This window comes from Drosophila biarmipes, chromosome 4 (genome assembly GCF_025231255.1).
Source record: "Drosophila biarmipes strain raj3 chromosome 4, RU_DBia_V1.1, whole genome shotgun sequence".
In the NCBI taxonomy this organism is placed as follows: domain Eukaryota; kingdom Metazoa; phylum Arthropoda; class Insecta; order Diptera; family Drosophilidae; genus Drosophila; species Drosophila biarmipes.
The window spans coordinates 214,075-231,346 of NC_066614.1; the positions used below are offsets into that span (position 1 = coordinate 214,075).

The following is a 17,272-nucleotide window of genomic DNA, read 5'->3' on the forward strand; positions in this document are numbered from 1 at the left end:
CCAGAAGTGACTCAGAATTTACTTCTTCGCGATCGAGACCCTTGTTTTTGTAAAATGTGTGCTATTTTCTAACTATCGCCCAGAAGTATCTCAGAAGTTACTTCTTCGAAATGTGTGCTATCGCATTTCTATCTTCTAGAAGTGACTTAGAAGTTACTTCTAAGCGATATATGCATATTTTGTTTTTGTAAAGTGGTTCTATCGTCTTTCTATCTCCAGAAGTGACTTCTGGACGACAGGCGATAGAATTATCGCCTTTTTGCTTGCAGGTCTGAACTGATTTCCTTGAAAATTATGTTACGGGTAGAAAATATAAATTTTTGATCAGGACTAGCCGGGTCAGCAGTAAAGATGCATAGAAATTTGACATTAGGGCTTCTTAAGCAGTGTAGGTTTGTTTCACCGATGTAGCAAGCCCATAAAGGTGCTAAAAGCCAAAGTCTGTCTGGCACAAACTTTTTTGGATTGATTGTCTTTCACTGATGTTTCCCATCAACACATATAAGCACCAACAAAACAACAGTAAAAACAAAACTGTGAATAAATTTTATAAGTTTGGTCCAGGCAAATATAATCAATCAACCGACAAAACGCCATTTTTTATACCCTTGCAGAGAGCAGGGAGTGTAAAAAAGTGGACTACTAAACTTGGCCCTCGCTTAACACGAAGATTCCGTTCCTAAAAATGCTCGTGTAAAGCAAAATCGCGTTAAGCGAAACATGGATTCAGTACAAATAAGGGAGTTACGCTCTTAAAATTTAAAATTGGCAGCAAAAAAAAATGTTATTGTTCAGATTTTGTCTTTTTTTTTTATCAAAGTTGCATACGTTTGCTTAAAATAAATATTATGTATATTCCTTTAATAAGGGCAAAACATTAATATTTTCAAAATTAAAAGTGATATTAAATTGTAAAAGCTGAATTATATTTGTTTTAAATATGTATTGCCTTTTTGATTTAATCAAGCTATATCACCTTTTTATTTACCACAAAATCTTTGACTTTTTTTTACGGATCTGCAAAGCTTAAGATTTTTGCATCTACTATAACACGCTTTAGATGTAAGCGTGTTTTAGTAGGTCAAATGCGTATGACAAAAGCACAATAACACAATTGACGGAAAAAAATTTATATAGGTTACCTGTGGTCAGCAAGACAAGAGTCGTTGACCATAGTAACGTCAACAACATTGCGCCAACCAAACTGCTGACCTAGCAATTGGCCGGACGCTCGTACACAGGCGGCAAACATATCATATTTGCGTGGCCACTGTGAACTTCTGTTAGCCATAAAACTATTTCTTAAATTCTTTTGTTCTGTTTTCAACATACTCCAATAAAGAGCTAAAGCTCATAATTACATACTACTCTGGCCATCGTCCTTGGTATTATTGGATATGATTGGTTATAGGGCAGGGCAGATAGCAACGGAGGTAGTGTTTCCCAACCTAAACCTTTCAGCTAAAGGATTAGCCGCCGCTTATCTAATACTTAGAAGGATGGAGGCCAGTGGCAACCGTCGCTCACCTATCACCTAGAAGGAAAGAAGCCAGTGCTATTTTGCAATCGTGTAGGATAGATGTTTTTAGCGTGTTAATAGGGGGAGGGGAGCAAATTTGAAACCATGTAAGACCGACTTCGTGCTAAAAGAGTCCGTGCTAAGCGAGGGCCAAGTGTAATTATTTAGATGTCATATGTAGAATCAAAAAATTAAGGTCAAAATAATACCGTTAAATTTTGTTTGCGGGAAACATAAGTAAGCCGGATTGGATACCTATATCGTATAGCATAGATATAAATTATAAAATATTTATTTTAAATCATAACGTATAACTGCTCTGAGAACGATCAGAAATTAAATGTTCCCTGCAGACACATACGGCAGAAAATTTAAAGATTCGTTTCTTAATATTTCTATTAGTTTACTAAAAGTTGGAGATCTCTAGAGCTATAATGCTCTTACAGGAACAACCTGCAAGGGCATTGTCAAAGGTACAAAAATGTATTGTCACATACAGCTGTCTATTATGAAGAAACGGTGAAAATAATAACCGGAGAACGTAAAGACGAAAACAAAAAGTTTTTCTGTAAACTGAAAAGTTAAGTAAAGCCACAAAAGGACTTGTACCGAGGGATGTTCAGACTTTTGCCGGCATAAGCTGCGTAATTGGCTCGTGTTACGATCAAGCCATCAAACAATGTCGCAGTAAGGCTTATCAAGTTCCGGAGTACCAAATATCTTCTAAGTAATGGTACTGGTTTTTATTCTATGAAGTATGCTATAGCTTAGATTGGAAATGGTTGCTGAAGGATAGTTAATGTGGCTAATAAAATTGTCAGTTTGCTTGGGTAAAATTTAATTAATAAAAAATAATGTACCCCCTTTTGGAAAAGAAAGGAAATTAGAAAGGGGTATTCGGATTTGAGACGATTGTGAGAAATCTCTTAAAATCTATTAATTTGAACTCGAAATTAAAAAAAAAAACATTAGTTGGCATTAGTATTTTGGCGAAACAAAAGTATATAATATACTCATAATTTTAACTTGCTTCTTCTAAATTTTGGCATCAAAAGGCAATTTAAATGCCGTTATAATGACACAAAAAATTAAAATAATTACAAATTCCGAAATGTTATGAATATTTTTTTTTTTCGTCTTGGAACTTAAATCTATCGACTCAAAATGTTTAAAAAAAAACTTTAAAAATGTATTTTGCTTATAATTTTCGTTTGCTTATGATTTCTTAAAATATTTATGACGACTAGTGTATATAGTCGAATATAAGAAACGTATTACTCTGTTGTCCAGTTTTAAAACAAAATAAAAAAATAAACTTCAAGCGATTGTTAATATTCCCTTGCAGATTATAGCCTGTTCGCACTTACGGGGCTTCCACTTAGCTACGTGCTAAAAACAGACAGTGCAAATCACTACAGATAATTTCAGTAAATAAATTGCATACGTCATTTTTTCAGTATTTTTTCGAATTTTTTACACGCGCAATTGGTGCTTACTCTCCTAAACAAGTTTGTATGTAGCAAATAAATTGCATACGTGATTTTTTTCTGTATTTTTATTTTTAATTTTGTACTCGCGCAATTTGCTCCTTCCTCTCCTAAACAAGTTTGTAAGGGATTTGAGGCGCGTTAAACGGAAAATAGATGAAAACGCGAGGCGTTCATGGTATCGGAGTTCAATAAAGCTAACAAAATAACAGAAAATATTATGCGGGCCTGCAGCATAAGAGCAACTGAGATAATATCTAAGCGTCCTTTTACACCCTTTATTTCTGTGCACGGCCCTAATTTGAACCGTACCTATGTACCATATTGTTAACAACAAATACCGGCACCACATTTTAAGATTCCATTATTTGGTCATAACTTTTTTATGAATGGTCCAAATTGAGTAATTTTTTATATAAAAAAAAAAAAAACAAATAAAGGACAAAACATTTATTATAAGCTTTTTATTTTTTTCTATTGTACCCGTAACTGGTAGAGTAAAAGAGTATACTAGATTTGCCGGAAAGAATGTAACAGGTAGAATGAAGCTTGAGCCCATTAAGTATGTATGTATGTATATTGTCCGTCCGTATGAACGCTGAGATCTTCAAAACTTTGTTTTATCAGGGTGCTCCAGTCCAACGCATATCAGACAATTGGATTTTTAAGCGTATAAAGTCCATAATATTTCCAACTTTAAATCAATGTATACGTTGTATGTTGTATTTTCTTGAACCGATTCTCCTCAAGCAAAGGGTCATATTTTATTCTGTGAAAAGTAACAGTAAACAGGTTCCACCTGCGTCTCCGACCCTGAAATACCTCTTAATAAGGTAAACGGTCGTGACGATCGCACCGCCAAATTATTTATTTACAAAAGTTCTTATGTAAAATGTTGTTAGGATCGATGATTGTATATTCAAACAAATAAATACATAGCCTTTCTAACGTTTTACATTCTGTCCGCATAGGTAAAATGTCATACAACAGTTAAACCTGTATTAGTAAAGTCTACGCATAAAAAATTATAAATTGATGTAAATACATACATATGTCCAATGTGCATATGCTGTTGTACATACTAATAATTACAATAAATATTAAACATCTTAAATTGATGTATACATGCAAATATATATGTACACAAATATGTACATACAATTAAATAAGTATAAAAAGTATATTATTCAGTGCTACACATACCAACTGCACATACATATGAACGTACGATTCATATGAAGATACACACATATATACGTAATATACAAATATTCATATGTTCGTAAGCATTAATTGATGAAGATTGTCACTTATTGTATTCGTTAACGTCTTCGCGAAAGTTTATAAGTTTGTCAAATTTATAAATACATACATACATTATTGTTTTTGTAGCTAAAATATAAATAAGAGTCAGTTCCTTTTTTGCGTTATTTATTTATATTTAAATATGGATATATATATTTTTTTTATACATATTTGTGTATAATGTATAATGTATATGTACAAGAATACATATGTACAATTTTTTTTTTGGAAAGAGTTGGGCAATTACAAGCAATTGTCGAGGGCACCATAGAAATATAAACACATAAAACAATAAAGTAAAACCTGTACGACAAGTCTGCTTTAAGCGTTGCGTGTTTCTGACTCTTATCATCTGTTTTTATCTACTGCTGTAGCCTTTTCGATTAGGCGTTTCAGTAACAGCTCGTGGCTACAACTTTTTCATTAAAGTTGTCTGAATCTTTTTTGTTAAAGAGCCTCATCTAATTGAGCTAACGCACTTAGATTCAGGGCATTGTTAGTTTCAACAGAATTCCAAATATTTTATTTTTAAATTTGTTAAATATTAAAAATAATCATTAATAAAAATATAATCGGGTCCATTGCAGTGAAGTAAATTATTCAAATTTATATTTTTATTTATACTTAATATATTTTATTTAAACATGATTTGTATACATAGGAAATTAAAATACTTTTTTTTTTTTAATTTTCGGGTTGGTAGAACAGCAAACTTTACAACAGAATTATGATTAAACACAAAGAGTCAAGAGGTATGCATTTAATCAGTGACTGTAAAATACTAAAAAGACGCCAATTTACTATTACCAAATTATTTAGTGCTTAGTATAGTGAGCTATTCATTTTTTTAAGATTCAAAACCATGTACTGGACTATTAAATCAAGATCAGGAGGATCAAATGAACGTAAGCGGATATCGTCGTTCCCATATACGAACTGCAATTTGCTGGGCCTGTATTATTTTAACTGGTGGCCTACTACGCCTCGTCTTACATTGGTGGCGTCATTTGTATCTATATGCCACATGCTCTCGATGTCCCTTGGAGGAGGCAGAACAAGTTTTGGTAACCGAGGATTATCAAGGAAAGCACAAGGTGTACCACGTAAAGCAAATTCGAGTACTTACTGCGAACCACTTTGAGTAAGTAAATGTTAATTCAAGTAACCTAAAATGTTGCTAAACTAAAACGCATTATCATTTATTAGGGCCCTATTGAAAAAGGAACGGCCGGACGCAGAACTCATGAATGTAGGGAGTGATGCAGAACACGCCGTGCAACTATCGGTTCATTTCACCTCAGCGCAATTCAAAAGTACGTAATTTATATAATTAAACGTCTATAAATATATATGTATTAACATCCTTGTTTTGATTGTAATTTTTTAGGATGTTCAGCCATACGAATTTTCCGCTGCAAGCAATTGGTCTATGCATGGAACAACAATCTGAATTGTTTCCAAAGGATAAATGGACTCGATCTTAACATTCCGTGTTCATATTATCACCAACAACGTGGATTAACTGCTAGAGAGCAGATTTCGAGGCGAATTGTTTTTGGGGACAATGAGATAACTGTTCCATTGCGAGATATCAAAACATTGCTTTTCCTAGAAGTTCTTAATCCTTTTTACGTTTTTCAAATTTTCTCAGTCATACTATGGTTTACATATGATTACTATTATTATGCTTGCGTTATACTTTTGATGTCAATATTTGGTATAACGATGTCTATTTTGCAAACAAAAAAGGCAAGTATAGCAACTTACAAATTCTTAAAATAATATTTTGTTTACATTAATTTTCAGAATCAAGACGTACTTCAAAAAACTGTATATAACACTGGTAATGCTTGGGTAGTTGATCCTAGGGGTCTTTCAAAGGAGTTTCCAACGCGTGCCCTGGTACCCGGAGACATAATCGAAATTCCTTCTTCAGGGTGTACTATGCAGTGCGATGCAGTATTACTATCAGGAAATTGCATTTTAGATGAGTCTATGCTTACCGGCGAAAGTGTGCCAGTCACGAAAACTCCTTTACCATCAAAGCGTGACATGATATTTGATAAAACCGAACATGCCAGGCATACACTTTTTTGTGGGACAAAGGTCATTCAGACTCGCTATATTGGATCAAAAAAAGTATTGGCGTTCGTAATAAACACTGGAAACATAACAGCTAAGGGAGAACTAATACGATCTATTCTTTATCCCCCACCTGTTGACTACAAATTTGAGCAAGATTCCTATAAATTTATTCAGTTCCTGGCAGTAATTGCTTGTGTCGGATTTATTTATACGCTTGTAACAAAAGTAAGTTGGCACTATGATCTATGAATATAAATTAAATATTTAAAATAAATAAATAAAAATTATATATACAGATAATGCGTGGCACGGATCCCGTAAAAATAGCAGTAGAATCTCTGGACCTTATTACTATCGTAGTCCCACCAGCACTGCCAGCTGCAATGACCGTCGGTCGTTTCTATGCACAAAAGCGGTTAAAGGCTAGTGAAATATTTTGCATTTCCCCTCGGTCCATAAATGTAGCCGGAGGCATAAATTGCTGCTGTTTTGACAAGGTTCGTATACATGTATAAAATTATATTTATGAAAATGGGACATGCCAAAATAACGACAAAAATATTTACACGAAGAATTGAAAATCTACAGTAATGGTCCGATTGTTTCGAGTGATACATCAAACGAAAGGGATTGCAAAAACTAAAAGAATTGCATAGCAAGACTTTAATAAAATCAATTGGTGTGGGAGAAAAGTGGTGAAAGAGTTAAAATTTAAGAAATTTGATCCGTTGGGGATGGTGGTATGCCGCGGATGCTAGACGATGTTTAAAGGTTTAATATAAGAAACATTAGTTTCTTTCTAGTTTGGAAAAACTAGCTAGTTTGGCGAGGCTATGAATAGCTACGTTTTGTGTACCCGTAGCTTCTGAAGTACTGAAGCTACAAGCTTGTTCTATATGTAACTAGAAAGATATTTTAAAATACTTTGTTCGATTTCCTTAAATGATTTTTCGAAATACTTAGTTTATTGATTATGACCAAAAGTTTTTTTGTTCTGATATTTTTTAAAATTGTTTTCTTATTTCTCAAAAGCCGCTCTAACGATTTCGCGCTAAGCCTTAAAGGCATTTCCTCACGTTTTACATGCAACACATTGTTGTAAAAGCCCCGTTTTAAAATTTTGTTTTCTACAAAAATGGTTGCATGTACTATTTTAGAACCTGTAACACTGCATGAGCGTTAAACATTTTTTTTTACGTACCAACACAGATAAGGGTGTATTTTCCACTTAAAAACTTAAATACAATTTAATAATAATAATTTTCAAAAATACTTTTCGTTTTTCGTGCTCTTATTTTCGGAAAGTAAAGTTTGGTCGAAAGGTTTAGTTTTACCATTTTTTGACAAAACAAAAAATGTTACTTAAAAATATATTAAGAAGTTATATTTAAGGTAGGGTCGGAAGATCTTTAAATATAAATATAAGCACCAATGGTTACTGTAATGGTGGCTAATTAATGTCATTGATCCAATGAACTAAAAAAATGAAAATGAAAATCAAGATTTAAGGTTTTGGGCTTGGTTGACAATGTCAATGACATTCACTGGAAATGTTCTTATTTATTTCCGTTCATAGTTTGTAAAAAATTTTTACAAGAAAATTTTTAGCCAACTATCAAATAAAAATTGTGAATCTCTCAAATTATTCAAGCCGCAAAAAAAGCAATATACTGTAGTATTCTGTTAGGCCTGGACGTCCAAAATAAGGAAATTTTATCGGGGTGTTTTATTTTATTGGTAAATATACTACGAGAACAGTTGTACCTATATTCATAAGCAATTTTTTAATTTTCATTAAAAAAAAGTTTAAAAAAAACATTTTTTACTGGTACAAAAAAAATTGTTCTAAAAGAAAAGTTAAGCTACCACAAAATGTTTTATTTAATTGTTATAGGTCAGAGCTTTCGATATATATCTGGTTGTGTAAGGTGTCTGAACGTTACTAGATCAGAATCACACGAACGTCTCCAAAATAACAGTTGCAACTACTGTCAAAACAGCTTACATTTAGTAGGTGAGCAATATTTGTACATGGAATTACAAAGTGTCTTTCATGATTTTTAAGAAATCAAAATGTGCTTATAATGTGGAAAAATGCTTACATAGCAGGGCCAAGAAGAGCTATACCAGCTTACTAAAATACATTTTGTTTAGTGTTTCAGTGTATAAATATCAATTACCACTGTTTTTTACTGTTGTTTATGAAAGCTCTTACTTCTTTCACGACTTGTTTAAAATGTTAATCTTGCGGATAACTATATGTCTTACAAAAATTATCCTAAGTAAACAAACAACTTGTATCTTTCTGCAGATTGCATAGCCATTTTGACCCGCATGACGCATAAACGCAATAAACCACGAAACCACACAATTTCTTAAATGACACTAATGAAATATATTTTCATTGGTATAGTTATACCCTATAGTGTATTTATGTTCTTAATCAGCTTGACTAGCCTAGCCGAGTCGACCTAGCCATGTCCGTATGACCGCTGTGATTTTGGAAACTTAAGTAGCTACATGCAGATTCTAGATATTCCTGCTCAGGAAAAGTTTGTTTCAGTAAAGATTCATGTCCACTCCAAATTGACCCGACAAAAGTTTTCCACGGACTTTGAGAGTAAGAAGAATATGTATTTCCAGTAGCATTACTTTTGGGAGATCTCATTAAATTAAACTACAATATTTATGTCAACAAATACCGAAATTAAATACCCATACCCAACAAATGAAAAACCCAAAGTATTAGGAACTGTTGCTAAAGATCTTATTAATTCTTGACTGTTTTAGCTTTTTACAAATTTTTGCTCTTGGAACTTTTAATAGTTTTTTATTTTTGTATTTGCTTAAGCTTTTTGTTTAAAATAATCAAGCGAACGAATAAAATATTGTAAATACATTGTCAGCATAATAAAAAAATTCACTATATTTCTTTAAAAATTTGTACGTGACCGTACACCCTATTCGTCTCCTTATTCTACACTCCCCCCACTCATTTTATTATACCCGTTTCTCGTTGAGTAAAAGAGTATAACTGTGGTCGGCAGTCTTCGTATTGACGAAGCCCACCACGAGAGTGTGCAAGGGGTCGACCACTATATATCTGATGTAATGGTCCGATCGCAACGAATGACACACAAAATATACTGTCAGTCATACTATTCGGATTATGCTTGCTTCATCAACTCCCATTTTTCTTCGTAAATCCATTAGGCGTGGAGCTGGTATAGAAAAGAAAGAAGGTTAGAAAATCAAAAGTCGTATTTTTTAATTATAATTAAAACATACCCATATTTCTGCATTGTTTTTATTCTTATAACGTTTTAAATTTTTTTTTAGCAGTTATCACTAAATTTGATCTTATTCAAAATCTTTATAATACTATAAATAAAATATCGTGTTTAATATGAAATCATATTAAATATAATTTGAAACGTTTCATCTTTTTTATGTCAGATGTGGCAGTAACTTAATCATCTACATAAAGAACTAAATATATTTTTTTATTCGTCACTCTTGATAAGAACATAAATACATTTTTCTTCTGGTAAATTTACAAGTCCATACTCTTTTAAAGCTTGTTTAAGTACCTCAAGCCAGCATTTTACTGCTTTTTTGTGTATTTTCATACACTATTAGCACTAGTTAATACACCTTTTGGCACTTTCATATAGATTTATTCTTTTAATTTTCCATTTAGAAAACACGTTTAATAGAAATGGATAATATGAAATGAAAACTTGCTATTCTAGCCATGGGGGCAAATGTTTTTAAAACGGAAACTTTCTATTAGGACCCTGAAAGCAAATGTTTCTTAATAATCTATAAGATATTTCTGCGTAAGAATAAAATCTGCTTTTTAAACTTTTTCTTTCGTCTTGAAAACTTAAATTGTTGATGCAAAAAGTTTCTTTAAACTGAACTAAATTTACCTGCAAAAAAATTCTTCAAAAATCATTAAGCTTACTTTTTTTATAATTTTTATATCTTTTAATTTCTAGAACTTTTTTTTTTACTAATGTGACCAAATATGCATGCCCCAGCCGGTATTGCGACAGCAATTTTTATTGGCGACTCTAGGTCATTGTATTCCGTGAGGAGTTTCCGTAATTTACGAAATGATTTTTAGCACCAGAAACAAAGACCTATTTCACATTTTAATAGCCGATTTTGAACACATTTTTATATTTGCAGACGGACATGGCTAGATCGACTCGTCTAGTGACGCTGATCAAGAATTTATATATTTTATGGGGTCGGAAACGTCTCCCTCACAGCGTTGCAAACTTCTGACTGAAATCTATATAACCTCTGCAAGGGTATAAAAATCAGAATTTATTGGAATTAATGAAAAAATAATACTGTGTGATATATATATAAACAGGGTTTTATTTATACGGTTTACCACGGAGCCTTTTGTAGTGTCCGATGATCCAGTTCTTCAGTACATTTCTGACATGGTCCTTAATGGCGACTTTAATCTTTAGGGCGGAGATCGTCAGCATAGTTGGCCTTGCATTTATTGTTAACTGCAACGTACAAAAATATAAATTGGTTATAATCTTCTTTAGAATATTACATAAAATTATTTATGTATTTTTAGCTTCCTATAAGGGTCGTCGCTTTTTCAGGGTTCTTTCCTCAAAAACGTGTATAGCTTGTTTTAAAAATTGTTTTAAAAAACGTTCATACCGAAACGTTCATAATTCAATTAAAACTTGTTTAATTGTTGTAAATTTGTATTCACCTATAGGTTATTTCATTATGTAACTTTGCATAGACATAGTCTTTTAAGAAGTTGTATACAATTAAATACAATTAATAATAATTCATTCCTCTTTTTCAGACCGGTACTCTGACAGAAGATGGACTTGATATGTGGGGGGTGGTGCCCAAATCATCAACAAATCAGTTTCAAATACCTTTAAAAACCGTGGACCGCCTGCCTTACGATCATTTTCTTTTTGGCATGGTAACGTGTCACTCTATAACAATAATGAACGGTATATTGATGGGGGATCCTTTGGATTTGAAAATGTTTAATTCTACGGGTTGGACAATAGAAGATTCAAATAACATACCAGATAATGAAAAATATGGTATTCTTTATCCAACTATTTTAAGACAACCAAGGATTTGCTCTTCCGACTTGAGATCATCGGATTCAAAAAAAAAGAGTCAAATCAGCCGTCAATCGTCTGTAGACGATTTATTAGCAACTGTTGGTATCTCGCAAAATCAAAAAAATTTTGATCATGGAATTGTTCGAGAATTTCCATTTACGTCGAGTCTTCAGCGAATGTCCGTTATTACTCGTTGTCTCAGCGACCAAGTATTTAATGTTTACTGCAAAGGTTCCCCAGAGATGTTACAGACACTTTGCACACCGCAAAGCCTACCCGATAACTATTCCGAACAGCTATCGACATTTGCTAAAAGAGGATACCGAATTATTGCCATTGCATTCAAACCTCTTGTGCAAAAAATGAACTATTCAAAAATACAGCGCCTATCCCGCGAAGAGGTTGAAAGCAACTTGGAATTTCTTGGTTTTGTGGTACTCGAAAATCGCCTTAAGCCAGATACTGCTAAAGTAATCAAAGCGTTAAACTCAGCAAAGATTCGAACTATTATGATTACTGGCGATAATATTTTAACTGCTATGAGTGTTGCACGTGATTGTGGTATTGTAAGTGCATCACAAGCTGTTATAACAGTGCATGCAGATCCGCTTGGAAATAGTGGAAATATACAAAGCAATAATACAGATAGCATTGTTGATAAGAAAACAGCCAGACTCTATAAGCTGCAGTACACATTAGATTTGGGGAGTAAAATATCTTCTCCATCTCTTTTAACAACAAAGTGCAATAGTAACCATATTCCCAAGGAAAATCGTGAGGATAAATTTAGTACCGTTGGTGATCAAACTCTGTTTCGCCTTGAGTCGACGAATTCATTAGTTAACGAATCGAGTTCCAGTTATGCAGAAAGTATTCTGCCGACGAGCGATAGTTTGGCCAGTGTAAAGACCACAGACACATGGACCCATAATGAGCCAACAGATGTAGATGCTGAGCTAGGAATAAACCGCACTCAGGACGAAAGCTGGCGCCAACACTACATATTCGCAATGGATGGCGGAACTTGGCAAATTATAAAAGATCACTTTCCAGATGAAATGGCCATTCTTTTAACACGGGGATCGATTTACGCCCGAATGTCACCCGATCAGAAACAGGCACTAGTTATAGAACTTCAAAATTTGGACTACTGTGTTGCCATGTGCGGTGATGGTGCCAACGATTGCGGTGCGCTAAAGGTGGCTCATGCTGGTATTTCGCTAAGTGAGACCGAAGCATCCATTGCGTCGCCCTTTACTTCACGTAATCCCACGATTTCGGCTGTTTTAAAAGTTATTAAGGAAGGACGTGCCGCATTAGTCACATCCTTTGGAATTTTTAAATATATGGCAGCATATTCATTGGTTCAGTTTATATCTGTTATGGTTCTTTATTCTATCGACTCGAATTTGACAGACAAGCAGTATCTTTACGTAGACCTTGGACTTATATCAATTTTTGCCTTCTTTTTTGGTAAAACTGGATCATTTGATGGAAATTTGGTCGAACAAGTGCCTCTCAGTTCATTGATATCTTCTACTCCATTAGCATCCCTTTTACTTCATCTCACTGTTGTAACTGGATTTCAAGTAATTGGTAAGGATATTAATAGTACTAGTTTACAAAATAAAATTCATAAACCCGGTTGATAGTAAATTTGGCTGTTCAATTTGTCATTTAAGCGCTTAAAAATATTTAAAAAAATGAATGTTTTCGAAAAAATTTACAGGTAATTTTTGTGATTCTGTGGGTCAATGCTAACCAAATTTGTTATCAATCGTATGGGAGCATATTGGGTGTACATTTTTTAAATTTATTATTACTTTTACTTTTATCCTATGATTCAAGGTTGGATTCATCTACACCAAGAGCCGTGGTTTAAACCGTTCCAACCTGCAGATGAGGACCATTTGGGTTGTTATGAAAACTACACCATGTTTTGCATATCTAGTTTTCAGTACATAATACTTGCTTTTGTTTTTTCCAAGGGTGCGCCATATCGAAAGCCACTGTGGTCAAATTTTCCACTATGCTTAGCATTTATTGTTAACTTATGCATTATTGTTTATTTGGTCATTTACCCAAGCGACTGGGTAGCAAACTTTTTTCAGCTCATTGTACCTCCTGTCATGAGTTTTCGATACATGATGCTTGTTTACGGAGCAGCAGCATTTAGTTGCCATATATTTGTCGAGTCTTTTTTGGTGGAATATATAGTGTTCAAAAAATACCAAGTTAAGCGGGATAAAAACTGGGTCACAGCAAAGCAAAAATACTTGCGTCTGGAATATGATATTTCCACAATAAAAAATTGGCCACCAATAACTGAAGTCTATGAACCTAATAATTGTTCCGACTGGGAAGTAGATCAGCCCACGTATGTCAGTTTGCATGCTGAACAAAATCATGACACGCAGTTTGGAAAATTTCCTGGATTTAATTAGTAAATTAATTTAAAAAAAAAGTAAAAAATAAAAAAATATGTATAATTCTGGCGAGATATCTTGTATATTTTAAAATAACTAATGGCTTAAATCTAAGAACTAGCATAATAACATTATATTGAATTTAGTCAAAATTGTTTAGTTCCTACTTAGATTATCCACATAGTTTTGGTAAATTACTTATATAAAAGATAACTTTATATAAACAGGTCAAAGCAATTTTTTTGTATTATAGTAGGTGTATAACGACGGTCATATATATTTGCTTATAATTAAGCGTTTAATATGTTATAAATTTCATTTTGGCTGTACATTGTACTTCATTTAAGTTTATTTATTTATTTTTAACTATTCACTTATCTTTACTATATGTATTAGAGTACGCTGTAATTAAAAAAAATGTAAATCTTAATATTTTTGCCTATCATAAAAAATAAAAATTAGCAAAAAGGTGATTATGCAATCGACGGAAAGGGGCGCCACGGACATTGTATATACAGATTTTAGTAAGGCCTTTGACTTCGTTAACCAGTCTCCTTTTGTATTTAAATTAGATTAGCTTGGGTTTCCTGGTAATCTATTATCTTGGATTTCATGTTACTTGGGTGGCAGGACTCAGGGTTATATTGAAGAATACTGTTTCAAAATTGATCTACGTGCCATCTGGAGTGCATCAGGGTAGTCATTTGGGCCCTTTGCTGTTTACTTTGTTTTTTAACGATCTTCCCTCAATCATAACACATTTTTGTGTACTAATGTGTGCTGATGATGTTAAGCTGATGATAAATATAATGATATAGCGTCAGATATTGATTGCTTTTATGGAAGATGTGAGTACAACCTTTTAAATTTGAACTGCCTTAAATGCAACGTTATGGCTTTTTATAGGGGTACTCCTACGTTTATTAGTTACTTTCTTAAAAATAAGCCACATTCACCGTATATATTCAGTTAACGATTTAGGTGTTCTTCTGAACCATAAACTTAAATTTGACGACCACATTATGTCTACTGTTAACAAAGCCATGAGTGTTCTTGGGTTTATAAACCGTTTGTCAAAAGAATTTTATGACCCTTTTATGATCAAATTATTATTTACCTCCCTTGTCCGTCCTATTTTGGAACATAGTTCGTCGGTTTGAAGTCCACAATAACAAGTGCACATCGACCGTATTGAGTCGGTACAAAAAAATTCTTTTATTTGCCCTGCGTAGTTTGAACTGGGATCAAAACGTAAGGCTACCTTCCTACCAGAGCAGAATACAATTGCTTAATTTGCCTACAGTTGTAAATTGTAGAACAATGCTTGGTACTATTTTTATACAACATCTAATAAGAGGTGACATTGATTCTGCAGAGCTTTTAAACCGCCTAACTTTCAATGTTCCTGTTGGACTAACACGAAATTATTATCCTCTAAATTTGCCACGATGTACATAAAATTTTTGTCTGCACGAGCCCTTTCGCGTTCTATGTAATAACTATAACAATCTCTATCATTTAATTTGCATTTCAACTTCTATCACGGTATTAAAAACTAATATTTTAACTCTTTTGCTTCATTCTTAGTTGTGCCTTTTATTGTCCCGTCTCTGTTTGTTTTATGTATCTTCCTCGCGAATTCGCATTTTTTTCCCAAATTGATAACCGCGCGTAATAAGCACGTGCTTGGTGTCGTTGGGACTCTTGTTTGTTCTGTTCGAAGTGCATCAACGTCCTTCATATATAATCTTTACTGTAAACTAAACCATTTGTCAATATGTTTCACTTCGTTTCTATATTTAATGCATCTCTAGCGACGTACTAATTGTCAGGACGTGTAACTATAAGGTATTAGTGGATATACAAGTTTTAGTTTTTTTTTTACTTAAGAAAACTAGTTTTTTTAATATTGCAAATGGTACTATACTTTTGGTCAGAAGGCCGGAAAAGTCTACAATATCCTATAGCTCCCAAATGAACGATAAGATATAAACAACCAAATCATGTTGTTTTTTTTTAACCCATAAATTCTAAAAAGTTGGGGCTAAGCCTGCAACTGGCAGCACCAGTTTAATTCAGCAGGATGCCATGCTTAACCCTAACCCCACAAACGCACATACCACGATAAGAGCTGTCTAACGACCACATTTTTGAATTTAAATTAATTTTTTGATCTATGCTTACATAAAATTTAAATTCATTCGTATTCTTAGTTTTAAATTTATATTCAATTAAATTACAGCTATCATCCACTAGGTGCTGATATGTGTGGTGTGTGCCGTGCTTATAGAAAGGCATTTAATTGCATAAAATAATTTGTCATGCTTGCGTAAATCGATTTTTTTGCATACCTTGAAAACGATAAAAGCACTTTACGTTCGGACATCTTATTCCTGTCGCATCCATACGAACGGATAAAACTAGATAAGCTTTTTTTGTTTATGCGTATTCTGATAAGGAAAAATGCGCTCTCTCGTCGTAGAAACAATCGGTTAAAATAAATAAATGCGAAAGTTAACCCTATTAGCATATTATAAAAAATCTTTAATAGCCTTTGCCGATACTAAACTTTAAAGAAAAATCTTCCGATCGGGCGACTATAAACTAAATATGACAAACTAAATAATTGTTATATAGTCGTTAATAGTTTTGGTCTGAAATTTGGAAGGCATTTACTCGACCGTAGAAAATATCAAAGCTATTGTTTTGCACCATGCAGATAAGATACAACAACTCCAACCAAAGAAAAGGGCATATACATACATACAGCGGATAAATACATTCGCTATTAACCCAGTTGTATACGTTTAAAATACACGTCGAATGACACCGTAACAGTCAAAATCGGATGCTCCTATCAAAGGAAATACGCAAAGAAAAATTTTATGGGATTTTCTACCACTTTTGAAAAAACTAGCTATAAAATAGCTACATTCTGTACACCCGTATCTGTGAACTATTAAATTAGAGGTATTTCGAAATCCTTTCTATACCCGTTACTCGTACAGTAAAAGTGTATACTAGATTCGTCGGAAAGTATTTAACAGGCAGAAGGAATCGTTTCCGACCCCAAAAAGTATATATATTCTTAATCAGAATCACTAGCCGAGTCGATCTAGCCATGTCCGTCTGTCCGTATGAACGCTGAAATCTTGGAATCTATAAAAGCTAGAACAGCCAAACTTGGTATGTGGATTCCTGGGCTTCCTGCGCAGCGCAAGTTTATTTCAGCAGGGTGCCAATACCTATCGACTGTCCTAAAAAAAAGTGTGCCACGCCCACTATAACGCCCACAAACGGTTTAAAAGCTTAAATCTTTCTGCCGCC

The 17,272-nt window shown here is 33.4% G+C and overlaps 2 protein-coding genes across 7 annotated transcripts in view; one reads left to right on the plus strand and one right to left on the minus strand.

Moving 5' to 3' along the window:
- Nucleotides 1-4,384, minus strand: part of LOC108024900 (ankyrin-3) — a 35,661-nt gene extending 31,277 nt beyond the window's left edge. The window contains exon 1 of the mRNA XM_050886872.1: nt 4,375-4,384. The gene's annotated coding sequence lies outside the window, so the exon portion shown is untranslated. The remainder of the gene's footprint in view (nt 1-4,374) is intronic.
- The window catches only part of LOC108024901 (polyamine-transporting ATPase 13A3), a 41,072-nt gene that overhangs the window by 5,057 nt on the left and 18,743 nt on the right, over nt 1-17,272 (plus strand). For 2 of the 6 annotated variants that reach the window (XM_050886875.1, XM_017095067.3), the window contains exons 3-9: nt 5,164-5,452; nt 5,518-5,624; nt 5,699-6,060; nt 6,118-6,621; nt 6,693-6,893; nt 11,243-13,115; nt 13,368-14,418. In XM_050886875.1, the coding sequence (XP_050742832.1) occupies nt 5,164-5,452; nt 5,518-5,624; nt 5,699-6,060; nt 6,118-6,621; nt 6,693-6,893; nt 11,243-13,115; nt 13,368-13,963 (3,932 nt within the window). In that variant the 3' untranslated portion in view covers nt 13,964-14,418. Of the gene's footprint in view, nt 1-3,861; nt 3,978-5,014; nt 5,064-5,163; nt 5,453-5,517; nt 5,625-5,698; nt 6,061-6,117; nt 6,622-6,692; nt 6,894-10,590; nt 10,716-11,242; nt 13,116-13,367; nt 14,419-17,272 lie in introns of those variants that run through there. The other 4 variants (XM_050886877.1, XM_050886876.1, XM_050886878.1 and 1 more) reach the window with 4 other exon arrangements.